The 17618-nt window shown below is 35.8% G+C and overlaps 1 protein-coding gene across 1 annotated transcript in view; it reads right to left on the reverse strand.

The window, feature by feature from the left end:
• Positions 1 to 17618, reverse strand: part of hig (hikaru genki) — a 617858-nt gene that overhangs the window by 333697 nt on the left and 266543 nt on the right. Inside the window, exon 4 of the mRNA XM_069822891.1 lies at positions 1450 to 1612. Coding sequence (XP_069678992.1) covers positions 1450 to 1612 — 163 coding nt within the window. The remainder of the gene's footprint in view (positions 1 to 1449; positions 1613 to 17618) is intronic.

Raw genomic sequence — 17618 nt, forward strand, 5'->3', positions numbered from 1 at the left:
TACCGAGTTCGCATTTTCGTCGTTATGACGGATTTTTACATTCTCATTACACGGAGATGAAGTGTTGTATACTTCAGAAGCCTTAAAGCTATGGAGCTGTGAAATCTCTAACTTCTAAATTTTTACACCAATTCATCTTAAACTTTTGCCACATATTTCTTATAATGAGGACGTGCAATGCACAAATTTTCACTTTGATATTCTAATTAATTTACTTAGCTTCCAAGAGAAAAAGGCCATCAAAAATGTCCCCACTAACATACTGTCTAACCAAGGACTCGCCACCGGCGTGGCTCAGTCGGTTAAGGCATTTGCATGTCGGTCTGAAGTTGCATTCGGGCGCGGGTTCGATCCCGGCTTGGGCTGATTATCTGGTTGGGTTTTTTCCGAGGTTTTCCCCAACTGTAATGTGAATGGAAGGTAATCTATGGCGAATCCTCAGCCTCATCTCGCCAAAATATCATCTCGCTATCACCAATCTCATCCACGCTAAATAACCTAGTAGTTGATACAGCGTCGTTAAATAACCCACTAAAAATTATGAATAAATTTGTAGAAATTTTGTTCATCACAACACTACGTTGTTAAGAGATTGTTTATCATTTGTCATTTGGAGTGTTATGTTTGTAAAAACGTTTTGAATTTTAAATATTTGAAGAAAAATTAGCGCTGTTCGTGGGCTGGAAGAAATGGAGTGTCAAGCGGAAATATCTGAAAACTTCCGACATTTTTCTGTATGAATTTAATACAGTTGAAAAGGCAGCGGAAGCGGCTCGAAACATTTGTGTCGTGTTAGGGGAGAATGCCATCGGAGAAAGCACTGCAAGAAATCTGTCGTTTCAACACAACACATTAGACACATTTAATCAGGAAGCTTTAAGACGGACAGAAGTTGCTTTATACAAAGAAGGCTTTATAACCAGTTTAGACGATATTTTGCCTGAATCTCACAAAATACAAAACATTACAAATTAAAATTTCACATTCCTCATTGCGAAATATACTAAAAACTATTCGATTCTAGTACAACAGAAACGAGAACAATAAGAGATATTTAATGAGACGTGACGTCATTGTCGCCCGTCGCAACGAATTTTTAAGAACAATGAGAAAAACAAGGGAATTAGGAAAGCCTATGATGTTTTAAGATGAAATTATTTTAGTGTAGTTCTGTATATAGCGTTCATATATTTCTATAGTTGAATGTGTTTTTATAAACTTAGTTCTGAAATGTCGTATAAAGTAGCCCTGCCTCGAAGTAGAGATGTTCAGACCGTTGGAAATTTCAGGTATAAGTGTAGTAGACAGACTACTCAAATATTAAGTACGATTGGTGAAATCGGTGCTTAATCAAAAAAATAGCCTACTTCCGTTTGTTTTAGAGTCTAAATCTTTGATTTTCCGATGTTGTACAGAAGAGCAGATCGTAATGGATATTGAGAGACTTACCGGTGAAGTTGGTAAGCATGGTGGTTGGGATGCAGGCGGGCACGCGGTGGTTCCAAGCACCGTTCTGGCACTGAAGCGAGGACTCCCCTAACAACTTGTACACCCCCAGCTCGCGACACCTCGCCAGCACCACGGCGTCGTGAGGGAACGTGAGCCGCTCGGTCTGCACAGAAACCACAGGCACTCTGTACTGAACGCACTCTCTGGGTTCTTACTAATTGCCACATTGGGTTCAATGTCACTGCCACTGCATGCAGTATGTCTATACAAAGTCTTCTTCTCGAAAGAAAAAAAGAACTCCTTTACACAAACACTATCTTTATTAACCATTTTAATGCACTTCCTCAATGCAAGATTTTGCATTCAAGGATATACCGTAGCTTCGTTTTATACGACCACATGACAGAAGAATTGTATGATCTAAATGAGGGGTTGGAAAGCAATGGTGGATCATTAATGTTTAGGTGAGCGGTTTGGACTTTTTCCATTGCTGGTTGTCACAATCAAAAAATTAAGACACAACGTTTCGAAGGGTGGTTCTCCCTTCGTCTTCAGGTGGAAGGAAGGAGAGAAAGGAAAAAACCTACTCCTCGCCTAAACAGAAAAATTGTATGTATGTATGTATGTATGTATGTATGTATGTATGTAGGGGAGAGTCGGGTAGTATCGGACATCGGGTAATATCGGACAGTGCGTTTCTTTCATCTACCACCATATGGTAGTACCTGAATGACATGGTTACGTTTCTCTATGCGACATCACAGAAACGTAACCATGTCAATCAGGTACTATCATCGTGTGGTAGATGAAAGAGACTCACTGTCCGATATTACCCGATGTCCGATACTACCCGACTCTCCTCTATGTATGTATGTATATATGTATGTATGTATGTATGTATGTATGTATGTATGTATGTATGTATGTATTTTTAAAATTTAATTATATTGGGTTATTTTACGACGCTGTATCAACTTCTCAGGTTATTTAGCGTCTGAATGAAATGAAGGTGATAATGCCGGTGAAATGAGTGCAGGGTCCAGCACCGAAAGTTACCCAGCATTTGCTCATATTGGGTTGAGGGAAAACCCCGGAAAAAACCTCAACCAGGTAAATTGTCCCGACCGGGATTCGAACCAGGGTCACCTGGTTTCGCGGCCAGACGCGCTGACCGTTACTCCACAGGCTTGGACTGTGTGTGTTTCTGTGTGTGTGTGTGTCTATGTAAAAATGTGGTTTATTTAACGACGCTCGCAACTGCAGAGGTTATATCAGCGTCGCCGATGTGTCGGAATTTTGTCCCGCAGGAGTTCTTTTACATGCCAATAAATCTACTGACATGAGCCTGTCGCATGTAAACACGCTTAAATGCCATCGACCTAGGCTGGGATCGAATCCGCAACCTCGAGCATAGAAGGCCAGCGCTATACCAAATACACTACCGAGGCCGACTATGTATGTATGTATGTATTTTTTAATCCTTCTTTACAAGCATGTTCCATTACAAAAATGCAATACTACATGCTAATAGACTACACATTACAATATTGCTAACTCTTCCGAATACAATGTATACACATCATTGCTAGCCTATTCTACTTTCCCTAAATATACTATTTACAACATGTTAACATCTATGCTACTGTTGAATCTTTTAAATACTTTGTACAACACTATTTTAGTACCTATTCCCTTTTTCGATTTACAGATAAAAAATCAATACTATGGCTAATGATTTTAAAAACTATGTTTAGAAATATACTATTTAACAAATTAACCTAATTTCCCTAAATTTACTATTTACAACGTGTTAACATCTATGCTACTGTTGGATCTTTTAAATCATTATACAACACTATTTTAGAGCCTATTCTGTATGTATGTATGTATGTATGTATGTATGTATGTATGTATGTATGTATGTATGTATGTATGTATGTATGTATGTATGTGCGTATGTATGTATGTGCGTATGTATGTATGTGCGTATGTATGTATGTGCGTATGTATGTATGTATGTATGTATGTAAATATAATGTAATGTATGTATGTATGTATGTATGTATGTATGTATGTATGTAATGTATGTATATATGTAGTCTGGTATCATAGAAAAATCACTAAGTTTCGAGAGCTGCCAAACATTGGGGAAACTTATGTAAAGATTATTAATTTTTGGTCCTACAGAATTCTCTGTTATGGTTATTATTTCGATGGCTGAGAACCAAACTGTTCTAAGTCCAACTTTTTATAAGAAGGAAATCTGTGTTTCATTGTATTCCAGTTGTCTGCATATATGAATCGAACAAAACTGTAAATATTCCTCTCCATAAGATTGTTATGTAGTTATTCCAAATTGCTTCATGAAGCTTTGAATGTCAGGAGCTTAAAATAGCTCTCCTGAAAAAAAAAGAGTAAAATGGACTTGGAACGGTCTGGTTCTGGGCCATCGATTTGTTGATGACGGATAAAAATTCGCTTCGGCGCCTGAAATCGAACCGAGGACCCCATGCACTGAGTCTACCACTGAGTTACACCGAGACTCAATCCACGGCACCGAATCCAATATATATATATATATATATATATATATATATATATATATATATATATCGAACATGGAGTAAGGTCACAAAGGGAAAAGACCAAAGGAGAAAAATTCGATCCGGTGCTGTGGATTGAGCCTCGACGTAGCTCAGTGGTAGAGCACCCAGTACGTAGAACTGGGGTCCTGGGTTGGATCACCGGCGCCGGAGCGAATTTTTCTCCCATCATTAATAAATGAGCCGTTCACAGCACAAGTGGTGTAAGTCAAAATTGGATAATGAGGTTTAAAGTAAAAATTCTGTAAAATATAGCGCAAAGTAGCAATTAATATGTCCTTCGTGCTATCCACTGGCTACTAATAGTTTAAATAAATTGAATATTAATTGCTACTTTGCGCTGTATTTTACAGAATGTTTACTTTAACCCTCATTACCCATTTTTGACTTACACCACTTCTGCTCTGAACGGCTGAAATAACTGCGGAAATTGTTGACTGAATCTCACAAAAAATGAACCTGTATGACTGTATGATATGTTTTGAAGGGCGTGGATTGCCATGGCATTTTTTTTGTAATCGTAATAGCTTAATTCAGATTTAATAAATCCGCTATTTTTTTCTAATTAATAATGTATTAATTTTATTGGCGATGAAGATGGGAAAGTCACTGATTTCACTTTTGGGGAAAGAACATATTATAGGAATTATATAGCAATGAATGTAAATGAGTGCATGCGATTGAATTGATTAAAGTGGAATTTATGTTATCATGTAATCAGATTGACAAATAATGTGTTTAAACAAGTAAGCTGACAGCTGTACTGAGGTTACGTCGAGGATTTTGCTGACAAGCGTAAGCACGAGGTTAGACACTGCCCTACATATACACATAGAATGAACTGATTCAGCTATTCTGTTTGGTCTCATATTATCGGCATCTGCTAACCTCTATGCGATATTTATTACATGAAATAGTTAAGTATTGTGTAAACGAGGAACTGAAATTTAAATATAAATATGACTGTGGTAAAAGATAATTAGATGAATATAGCAGCAGGGACGATTTATATACACTTGTTTATTATAGAATTTAAAAATAAAAGAAAAGAAATGAGAATTTCAATCTTAGCATGTAAACAAGTTTTGAATGTGTAAAATAAATGCGATAGGGTGAAAACTTGCACTAAAACCAGAAGTAAGTGTAAGTTAAACCAACATAAGTTGAATAATTATATGATAGAAAATTTGTTATTAAATTGTGTAAATATTGTGTATTATAATTATTTGTGAATGTATCAGTTTTAAGATTAAGTTTATGTACTTTTGAACTATTAATAAATAATATCAATACCAATTATAGGAATTATAGCCAACAATAGAAATGGTTACCAGGAGTGTTTCGAAACGTCATGGGACCTAGAAACTACCTGATTGTTCTCATAGAATAATATTATTATTTCAGACACATACTGATCATTTGAAAAAGAGAGAAAAGTTTAGACGCTAGAAAGACAAGATATGCTGTGTATTGTGGGCCATGGTATTGTATTGTTTTTTTCTTGTTCGTGTTGATTTTTGTTTGCAATAGTCCACTTCAGTTCCGACCACTTGATTACAATGTTCGGAATCAACATTTTCATATTGTAACTTGTTGACTGCAGCTCAATTATACACATGCATTTCGAATGTAATTAACTTCACGTTTGATATTAACAAGTGACAAGTTCGTGTTGCGGGGTTAGAACTCAGTCTGTCAATGTGGAACGTATCACTGATCTCAATCCCAGCTGACTGCTCGTTACTGTGAAGTACCGATAACATATAATGAGTGAATGCAAATATGTCAAAACACGACACATTCTAACAGCAGTTCAACATTCCTGGCTGCAATTTCATGCGAAACTGTTGTGTTAAACATTCTATTAAAATGGACAGAACGTGTATAAAAATAAACAAGATGCTAGACAAGACTACTTGATTAATGAACACAACCGATCACAATCAAAGAAAAATAGTGTAGTGCCAGCAGCAGTAGTAGGAGCAACCACATCGGTAATAGTAGCAAGAAGTAGCAGCAGCAGTAGCAAGTAGCAGTAGTAGCAGCACAAGTACTGTAGTAGTAGCACTAGTCGTAGGGTAGATAGTAGTAGAAGTAGCAACTAGTAGTAGTAGTAGTAGTAGTAGTAGTAGTAGTAGTAGTAGCAAGTAGCAGCAATAGTAGAACTAGTGCTAGGGTAGGTAGTAGCAGAAGTAGCAGCAGCAGTTGTTGTTTTAGTAGTTGTTGTTTTAGTAGCAGTAGCAGTTGTTTTAGTAGTAGTATAGTAGTAGTTGTTGTTTTAGTAGTAGTAGTGGTGGTAGCAGTAGTAGTAGTTTTTGTTGTTGTATCGGTAGTAGTAGTAGCAGTAGGAGCAGCAGCAGCAACAGCACTAGTAAGTAGCAGTAGTAGTTGTTGTTTTTAGTAATAGTAGCAATAGTTTTAGTAGTAGTAGTTGTTGTTTTAGTAGTAGTAGTAGTTGTTTTAGTAGTAGTAGTAGTAGTTGTTTTAGTAGTAGTAGTAGTTGTTTTAGTAGTAGTAGTAGTAGTTGTTTTAGTAGTAGTAGTAGTTGTTTTAGTAGTAGTAGTAGTAGTTGCTGTTGTTTTAGTAGTAGTAGCAGCAGTAGTTGTTTTAGTAGTAGTTGTTGTTGTTTTAGTAGTTTTAGTAGTAGTAGTAGTTGCTGTTTTAGTAGTAGTAGTAGCAGCAGTAGTTGTTTTAGTAGTAGTAGTAGTAGTAGTTGTTGTTGTTTTAGTAGTAGTTGTTGTTGTTTTAGTAGTAGTAGTAGTTGTTGTTGTTTTAGTAGTAGTTGTTGTTTTAGTAGTAGTATTAATAGTAGTAGTTGTTGTTTTAGTAGTAGTATTAATAGTAGTAGTTGTTGTTTTAGTAGTAGTATTAATAGTAGTAGTTGTTGTTTTAGTAGTAGTTGTTATTTTAGTAATAGTTGTTGTTTTAGTAGTAGTAGTAGTTGTTGTAGTTGTAGTAGTAGTACTTGTTGTTGTTTTGGTAGTAGTAGTAGTTGTAGTTTTTGTTTTATTAGTAGTAGTAATAGTTGTAGTTGTTTTTAGTAGTAGTAGTTGTGGTTGTTTTAGTAATAGTTGTAGTAGTGGTGGTAGCAGTAGTAGTAGTTTTTGTTGTTGTAGCGGTAGTAGTAGGAGCTGCAGCAGCACTAGTAAGTAGGAGTAGTATTACTACTATCAGTATTGTAGAACTGTTTTGTATTTCCTCTCAGAATAAAAATTTTGTTCTATCGCGCTTTTTTGGATTTCAATTTCTACCTGATGTTTCCGTTAATTTACTTAGTTCGCACCAAGCATTATCACGGGAATAATTATTACGATAGTAGTTTTGTGTTTTGTCATGCAATAGCGGATAATTTGTGAACAAAATTTATTAACTCTTCTTCGTTCAAATTATTGAATTGTAATTTTCTGAATATAGGCCTATTGTATTATTTCAGCAATAACTGTCAATAAACAGACTACAGTACAAAAAAATGGATATGGCTCATTTTTTTTTTCATGAAGGCTTCACGAAAACATACGATCATACCCGAAGCAATATGGAATATTAATTTGTTCACTATTTCTAATTTCATGATCATGTATATTGGCCACTAATGAGTAATTGTCGATATTTTGTCGAATGTAAAGTACTAGATCATATATATACAAATTTATGATTGTTAAAATCCGTGATTGTCTGAAAGGTGGCCGACAATGTTCCAGATAGTTTGATTTACATAAAATTCTAATGACCTTCTTTCGTAAAATCAAGACGCTTCCAATTTTGGTTCCATTTTCCCAGAAAATTAGGGCATATCGAATTATCGACTGAAAGAAAGAAAAGTAGGCACATCTTAAATAATTTTGAGACAGAGAAATTCTATTCGATTCGATTCCGCTAAGTGGGATCGGTTGTTCAACCAACCAACGTAGCCTACGTTACCTAATTATATGGCGATGATTATGGCGATATGAGAGTGAACAAGTTTTGTTTGTGTATAAATAAATTATGGGAATAATAAAGGCAAGTATCTGATAATAAAGCTCAAACTTGTGGTGTTGCATCGTTATTAATTTTCCAATTAGAACGGTAAAGGAAATTAGACTCGTTTCACAACGAGTTTCCTGACTCAACCGAGTTTTAAGTTGTATTGCTGCACTTGCTTTCACAGCGGTGTGTACACTGTAGCTTCATACAGGCTGGAATCAAAGGTGCATTAGGAACGAATTAGCCTGGGTTTCACAACCTCTCGCGCGATGATTCCGAAGCTCTCCGTGTCGCATAATGGGAGTAGCGGTCTCTGCATGAGAGACCACGAATGTAATATCGCGGCGTAACGTTCTAAAAACCCAGAGTCTTCCGATAATTTATTAAAACGGCACGGATATACAGCTGTGTACACTGGTCATATGCATAGAGGGGTAACGGGAAGAACAGAACCGGGAACAAGATTACATGAAAATGTGAAATGAGAGAAAATAAAAGGATTAAGGAAAGAACAATTTAAAGACAGAAATAAAGACTGAAAGAAGAACGCGTTAGGAAGATGGCGAGAAACAAATGAAGGACAAAAAGAAACGGTTAAAAATAAAATAATCTTGCAGGACAGAAAAAAAAGCGCATGAATAGAAATGAGTGAGAAATCGTGAGAATATGTTACGGAGAAAGAGAGGTGAAGATACTGCAAGAAGGAATTCAGTTTTGTACTAGCTAACCTGCTTAGTTTCGTTTGTATTACATCTTACACACAAACATTCTGATGGGCACAGATAAAAATATATATTTTTTTTCTTTCACTATGTTAATAATGTCAAAAGAAGTGCTTATACAAATTTTGGCCACTCGACCGCAATTACGAGGCCGTCCAGAAAGTCATTTTCCCTGGGGCCGTTTATAGAAAAAAGGCACAATTGCATGGAAAGATTGATTAAAACAGATACAGCAATTGTTGCGCTATTTGTCAACATATCCCCCACTGAATTGAGACATTTGTCATATCATGGGATCAGTTTTTGTATCCTTGTGTTGTATTATTAGTATTAATATTTATTTATTTAACCTGGTAGAGATAAGGCCGTCAGGCCTTCTCTGCCCCTCTACCAGGGGATTACAACTATAATATGAACAATAAAATTACAATTAATATTAAATTTACAATTACAATTACAATACAAATTAAAGTACAACAAGATTACCTGATTAATGAAAGCTAGACATTTTATCATAGAAGTTAAGAACAAAGAATATTTTTGTATTTACTGAATTACAAATTAAACCTAGAATAACAAAATTCTATAGTGATGAAATTACCGGATATTGAAATATTTTGTGATAGATTAAGAGGACTATTTACAAGAAACCATGTCTGAACGAGTCTCAATTACTGACCAAGTGCCTAGTAAGTTTGCGTTTGAATTCAATTTTATTTCGACAGTCCCTGATGCTGGCAGGTAAGGAATTCCAGAGTCTTAGCAGGGCTATTGTGAAAGAGGATGAGTATGAGGAGGTGCGATGGGATGGTATTGTTAGTATTGTTTCATGGCGAGAGCGTGTGCTCAGATTGTGGTGGGAAGAAAGGTAAGTGAAGCGAGACGACAGGTACGAAGGAATAGAAGAGTTCAAGATTTCGAAGAGAAGGAGAATGTAAATTTATTTTCTTATCTAGTTTAAGCCAACCTATTGTTTCCAGGGATGGAGTAATATGATCATATTTACGAACATTGCTTACAAAACGTACACACAAATTATGAGCACGTTAAAGTTTCGTTTTGTTGTCGCTGGAAAGGTCAGTCGGTAAAATGTCAGCATAGTCAAAATAGGGCAATACAAGCGTCTGCTTAAGGGACTTTTTTAAGCATGAGGGAAGATGAACATTTATCCTTTTTAGCATATGGATAATAGAATATACTTTTCTGCAGGTTTCTGTGATTTGCATGTCCCAGTTGAGATTATTACCCATGTGAATGCCAAGATTTTTTACCGAAGAACTGAAAGGGATATGCACTGTACTTACTTTAACGGGGGAAATGTCGAGGTGCTTCACAGCGTCGGTTTGCCGTTTGTGTCCTAATATAATTGCTTGTGTCTGTAAAAGTCAGCCGCCTGGGATCGCCCAGCGTTTGACAGCCGCCTGCACCTCTCTGTCGATCCCATGATATGACAAATGTTTCAATTTCAGTGGGGAATATGTTGAAAAATAAATTAACAATTGCTGTGTTTGTTCCAATAAATTTTTCCAATTAAATTGTGTTTTCTTTCTGTTAACGGCCCCTGGCGAACTAATTCTTACGGCCCTCGTAATTGCGATCGAGTGGCCAAAATTTGCATAAACACTTGTTTTCACATTATTAATATGATGAAAGAAAAAAAAAAACTGTATCTGCCGCTATGAGAATGTTTCTATTTTCTGTAACTTGTTATAGCAGTCTTTTGTCTACTTATTCTTTATAACTGAATTTATTTACACAAGAAATAAATATTTGTTTATTCATTCGTATTTTTAACAATACATTCACTTGTGAAATATGAAGTTATTCAAAAGTGAGAAAACATCTAAAAATTAATTTAGAGTTTCAAAGTGACAGTGGCGGAAGAAAGATTTTTTGTCATTTCAACTAATGAATGTAAGAAAAATGTTAACTTTTCTCTTGTATTTAAAATACCAAACAACACTCTACTTGCATTTATTAGCAGCTTAACACTTGAAAGAAGGAGGAGTCATTTTGACCCCTTTTCCACATTTATGAGCACATTACTCCTATGTTACATTTCATATCCAATTGTGGCTCTATGATACTTCTTAATTTTACCAAGATATTGTTTACTTGAAATCTGGACGTTGAAATTTTTATAGAAGTGGAGGTATTACAAGGAATACCTACAAAGACTGAGTGGTCAAATTGACACCCGTCGATATTATCACTATGTATGTAAAGTCAGCAACCTGTAGACTGGTCTGAACTCACAAGTGACACCAATAAGACATCACTCGTGAGGCAACTAAGCCCTTTATTGCATACATCGCTGACTAGTTATAGTACACTGATCAGACTTGAGATAGTAATGAAGTGTAATATTATTTACTTAGTGACAGTTTTAGGACTCAATCCTATGCATTCATACGTAAAATACATAGAATGAGAAAATTGCTGTGTTTGAGAATAATGGAGTAGCGGCACATTCGTAAACATGCCGCCGATAACACCCAAAAGTAGTCAGCCGCTTTGAAGGTTTTGATTTGAGAATGTTCCAAAGCAACATAAAAATCACTTTTCTTTTTTCTGCATTGTTGTGCAATATGTTATTCATATTTCTCTAAGTGGTGGCCTGAACACCTGCAGACTTCTAACACATGAGTACAGGCTGTTACAAAAGAAACATTACAGCGCTTCCATTCCTCAAATGAGGTATAGAAATTCTTATACACTCAGAAATTTAAAATAAATTTCGGAATATGTATGATAAGACTTTCTTGTGTTAAATTCTAACGTACCTTGCTTACATATTTCAACCTATTTATGGGTCATCCTCAGAACTGGCAGTTGTTAGTCTTGGCGCCTTTGTTTTGTTTCCTGTGAGGGTGTGTTCGTGTGGAATAATGTAGAGTCAAAGAGTGTGTATTCTGAAATTGAGTTGTGTGTTGAGAATTTCGTTGGGGTGTGTTTTCGTGTGTCTGTATATTTCATATTGTTCTAGTGTGTTTATTTTCTGGCTTTTTGGTTGGATGTGTAGTATTTCCATGTCTGTGTTGATGTCTCTGTGGGTGTGGTTAGCATTTGTGATGTGTTCTGCATATGTGGAGGTGTTTTGTAATTTTGTTATGGCTGTGATGTGTTCTTTGTAACGTGTTTGAAATGATCTGCCTGTCTGTCCTATGTAGAAGTTGTTGCATTGGAGTTTGTATACGCCTGTGTGGTTGTATTTGTTTGTTTGTGTTGTTTGTGTGTTGAGATGTTTTTGTAGAGTGTTATTTGTTCTGTACGCGATGTTGTACTTTAATTTCTTGAATGAGGTTGCAATGTTGTGTGTGTTTTTGTTTTCGTGTGTTAGTGTGATATATTTTTTGTGTTCTTGCGTTTGTGTTGTATTCTTATGTTTTTTGTGATTATGTTTTGTCTTACCTATTATGTTGTCTTATTATGTTAGGGTTGTATCCATTTTCTTCTGCTATGTATTTGATTGTGTTTAGCTCTTCGTTGTAATCCTGTTGGTTCATTGGTATGTTGAGTAGTCTGTGTACCATTGTTGTTTGTGTTGTGTTGGGTGGTTGGATGTGTTGTGTATGTGTGTTCTTGTTGTTGGTTTTCTTATACTTTCAATGTGTGTTTGTTGTCTACTTTTGTTATTGTGATGTCTAGAAAATTTATGGATTTGTTGTTTTCAATTTCTAATGCGTAGTGTAGCTTTGGGTGTATTTTGTTTATGTGTTGATGCAGGTTTTGGATCTGTCTTTTCTTTCCTTTGTAATTGTAATTGTAGTAATTGTAATTGTAATTGTAATTGTAATATTGTAAAATGTTGACATGTTCCACATCTTAAAGCTTCATTGCTCATGTAAGATCTATGGAATAAAATAAATGAATGAATGAATGAATGAATGTATAGTATTAGTATGTCGTCTACGGAAGTGATACAGTGTTAAAAGTTGTGTAATCAAGATGTATATTAAAATTAATGTTATAGTCCAGACACATGATCTGAAGACATTAATTCAATAATTTAAGCACAGAAAATTATTCATAAATAAAAGCAAAAAAAAAAAAAAAAAGCTTTTGAATTTAATATTTTCTAACTTTAATAGAAAAAAAAAGAGTTGAGACAAGTTTGGGGGCAGTGCCCCCTCATTACTTATTTACTTACTGGCTTCTAAGGAACCCGGAGGTTCATTGCCGTCCTCACATAAACCCGCCATTGGTCCCTATCCTGAGCAAGATGAATCCAGTCTCTACCATCATATCCCACCCCCCTAAAATCCATTTTAATATTATCTTCCCATCTACGTCTCGGCCTCCCCAAAGGTCTTTTCCCCTCTGGACTCCCAAGTAACACTCTATATGCATTTCTGGATTCGCCCATGCGTACTACATGCCCTGCCAATCTCAAACGTCTGGATTTAATGTTCCTAATTATGTAAGGTGAAGGATACAATGCGTGCAGCTCTGCGTTGTGTAACTTTCTCCATTCTCCTGTAACTTCATCCCTCTTAGACCCAAATATTTTCGTAAGAACCTTATTCTCAAAAACCCTCAATCTCTCTTTCTCTCTCAAAGTGAGAGTCCAAGTTTCACAGCCATAAAGAACAACCGGTAATATAACTGTTTTATAAATTCTAACTTTCAGATTTTTTGACAGCAGACTAGATGACAAAAGCTTCTCAACCGAATAATAACTGGCATTTCCCATATTTATTCTGCGTTTAATTTCCTCCCAAGTGTCATTTACATTTGTTACTGTTGCTGCAAGATATTTGAATTTTTCCACCTCTTCGAAGGATAAATCTCCAACTTTTATAGTTCCATTTCGTACAATTATCTGATCACGAGACATAATCATATACTTAGTCTTTTGCGGGATTTACTTCCATCCCTATCTCTTTACTTGCTTCAAGTAGAATTTCCGCGTTTTCCCTAATCGTTTGTGAATTTTCTCCTAACATATTCACGTCATCCGCATAGACAAGAAGCTGATGTAACCCGTTCAATTCCAAACCCTCTCTGTTATCCTGAACTTTCCTAATGGCATATTCTAGAACGAGGTTAAAAAGTAAAGGTGATAGTGCATCTCCCTGTTTTAGCCCGCAGTGAATTGGAAAAGCATCAGATAGAAACTGGCCTATACGGACTTTGCTGTAAGTTTCACTAAGACACATTTTAATTAATCGAATTAGTGCCCCCTCATACCCCCTTATAACTCCTCCTATGTTACTGACCTTTAAATGATTGTACACAGGCTTAAAATTGTAGAACTTCAAGACAAGTCTTGCTTATTGTTATATGAGAACTCTTGTAATGAGAAACAACTCTGAGATGAAGCTGCTAAGCAGGGCGGGTCTGATCGATATATTCAAATAAGTAAGCCAAGTATTAAAATGTCAAGCCGATGTGCCACTGAAGTTCGCTTCGCGCAGTTGATAATTCCTCCCATAAAGAGCGTGTTTTAACATACACGAAGCAACTTCTTTGAGGAAGATTATATAAAGTTTAATCTCCTCTTCCCCCGCTGCAAAGTACACGGGAGACGATACGAATAATGTTTCAGTTTTCAGCGGAGGTCTTGTTTTGATTACGACCTTCACGGGATGTAAAACCCTTGTTAATCTCGAGTCTCCTAGATCACGGCTCGGCGGAACCCACCCTGTTTCTATATACCGGGCATTATAAGTCTCGGAGACTGTAAGAGAAAAGTTTTTGGAGTTCCTTGAAAACTAATCAGCGTTAAGGATTTTATGTCAGTTCGTGCGTGAATGACGCGGCTTTCGGGGGGGGGGAGGAGGAACTAGAACGAGAGGGGAGGAAGGTTAGATGAGAAACAAACACAGATCCCCTGGAGTGGAGAAGGAAGGAGGAAGAATAGAACCCAAGTATCTTCGAACTGAAATCATGAGCGTGTAAAAAAGAACATTGGACTTAATAGAAACTTCAGCAGAATTTAAAATTCGGATCGACTTAAGTGGGATTGCAGTGTCACTCCGCGAACCTGGAGCGTTTGGTGCGGCCAGCGCTGATACGATAAGTTCTTTAACTGATCATCGTAAAAAAAGTTTCTATTCTTGATTAAAAGAATCCATAGCACTAAGTCGTAACCGATGCAGATGACTTCACTTTTATTTCAAGGCATTAAAATTTCTAACTCTAAGTAGATGAAATACTATTTCACGTGCCAATAAGGTAAACCGTCTATTAAAGCCCGCTTATTCCCGCCAAGTCACGTGATAATGGAATTAGCTGCTCGTTTCGTACTGTAATGGTATCGTCGTTTTTACTTTGACGTTATACAAAAAATGAAGAGAAAATCTAAAAATGCTGAATGAGTAAACCTTTACTAATATTTTTAGCAATGGAACTAACATGAGCATTCCAACCAAGATTAGACTCAATCTAAATGCCAAGAAATCGAGTTCAATTTGCGGGTAAAGTTTCATTACGTTTAAAGTAATTTTCATGTCTACTGTTTATCAATATTAAGAGAAAGATAATTTACACTGCACCAGTTATGAATAAATAAATTAAGATCATTAGCAGAAATATTATCATTGACCTTACAACTAATTTTAGACTAAGTAGGTACATCTCTATAAATATAAGACATTATATGTTCAATTTTAATATTGACAGATAAATCGTTCACATATAAAATAAAAAAAACAGAGCTCAAAATGGAGCCTTGAGGGACACCATGATTAACCAATTTTTAATCTGATATGTTGTGACTATTAATACATACAAACTGGTATCTGTTCTAAAGATATGACTGCAGATAAATCGTTAATATATGGAATAAAAGAACAGGGCCCAAAATGGAGCCTTGAGGGACACCATGATTAACCAGTCTGTACTCTGATATGTTGTGACTATTAATAAACACAAACTGGTATGTGTTCGAAAGATAAGACTGCATGAATTGAAGTCTAGAATTTAAAATGCCATAAGGTGTTTCATCGTTTAATATACGAATTTTTGTTTTTTTCTAAAATTTTACAGCTCCCAGCAATCTCTTTGTCCACCACGATACACATATTTTTGGAATATTGTGTAGGCGTAATACCATCCGCAGGTTGCTTACCGCAAGTATCGTAACGCTTACTCGTTTCTCGGAGCTACAGGAAAGACGTAGAAATAGCCAGAATATGATGCGCGCGCAAGTCCCTTCCTTCTTAGTCCGTCCTAGGTGCACATGCTTCTGTTATGTGTTGTTTGAAGCTCTGGTCCGAGAGCTACACAAACGACTATTTAACGTTACACAGACCAGTATTGTGATTTGCGAGTGCAATGTAATTGTATGAGCCGAATGCATGTGTTAGCTGCTGCATGTTTTATTAATTCTTAAACATTAATTTGAAGTATTGCAATGAGTTCGGAATTGTGTGTTATTCAAACCTTATTATTAAATCCATTTTCCCGAAGGACTATTCAAGAGAAGACGGACATTATAGGGAATATGTGCGCTCGTTCAGTGCAGCTCAATACAACAATGTGCATTGGTTGGCAGGGACGAAAAAAACTTAATAAACTGTTTTGTTGGACATGTTTGTTATATTATATCGAACTTCTACATCTGATAAGCGAATATGATCCATGACTCATAATGATTTCATAATTATAAAATAATTAATTTATGTGGATTTATTTTTATTAATTATGAATTATTATATCCTCCCATCTTCCTCTATGAATAAAAGAGCAAGCCTAACTTTCGTGACTAGCATTCGCTACTGTAATATACCTCAATCATACAGGGATATTATTTTATTTTTACTAACATTTTTAATATTAACTTGGCTATATCTTTAGAGAACCGGAAACACCGTTTGCTATTCCCTTCCACGACTTTAGTTCGATGATACTGGAGTAAAACACAAACAAATCATTTTACTAGGTATAGGAGGCTAGAAAAGTAGTTCATCCATTTACGTAAACTAGGAAATATCGCAATTTTCAGTTTGATAATTTTCATTAGGTTTTTGTTTAATCAAACTACAGTACGGTATTAACAATAAGTGTTTTTACTCACGAACAGAGTTATCCATGCGAATGTATTCATTATGCAGTGTATATTATACTGTCTTCAGCACATTAGCGTACAATATAGAGAATGAAGTTAAACTGAAAAATAGTCATAATATGAATATTTAAACACATTTTTGAAAATGGTGACCGTTCATTTCGATACAGACTTCAGTTCTTTTGTGCATATTATTGCACTATAGACTATTGCATCTAATTCCAATTACCAGTTTCGTCCTTCGTACTAGTAACTCATGTGAAATAATTTTGTACCTAGTCTATAAAAGAGTACCTTACGTACTGTAAATTCAATCTTCACTTCTGCCCGACCCGAAAATATAAAATTACTCAGACATGCTATCTACTGTCCGTCCAAGTGGTTATGCCGCAGGATCGTAGAAAGGGGGGAAATCACGTGACAATTAATTACTTAACGAGGCCCTTTTATTTAAGTTATTTTAAACAGTTGTATAATATTACGTAAACGTCCAATTCCTAACAGAAATTAATGTTTTCAGAAAAGAGCTAAGACAGCCCAACTCTTACAGAGGGGCGAGCAGAAGCAGGTGGGGGAAATCGGGACGCGACGTAGGCAAATGGACAGTACCTGTGCGAAAATATGATTCAATATTGAAAGGTGTTTCGTCACTGGAAAACGCGAACATATTTCTGGAACGTACTATACTCACTAACTCAGTAGTGTTTACATGCGACCTTGGTTCTGTATGGAGGAAGTTAGAACTTCATTAGTAGAAGGGGTGGGAGTGAAGTACATTCAAAAACTAAGGTACAATAAAAATTGAAGTAAAAATAAAATGATGTCCCTGTATAACCTACAATATAATTCCATTCACTTTAGTTTTGT

Source organism: Periplaneta americana, chromosome 4 (genome assembly GCF_040183065.1).
Source record: "Periplaneta americana isolate PAMFEO1 chromosome 4, P.americana_PAMFEO1_priV1, whole genome shotgun sequence".
NCBI lineage: Eukaryota > Metazoa > Arthropoda > Insecta > Blattodea > Blattidae > Periplaneta > Periplaneta americana.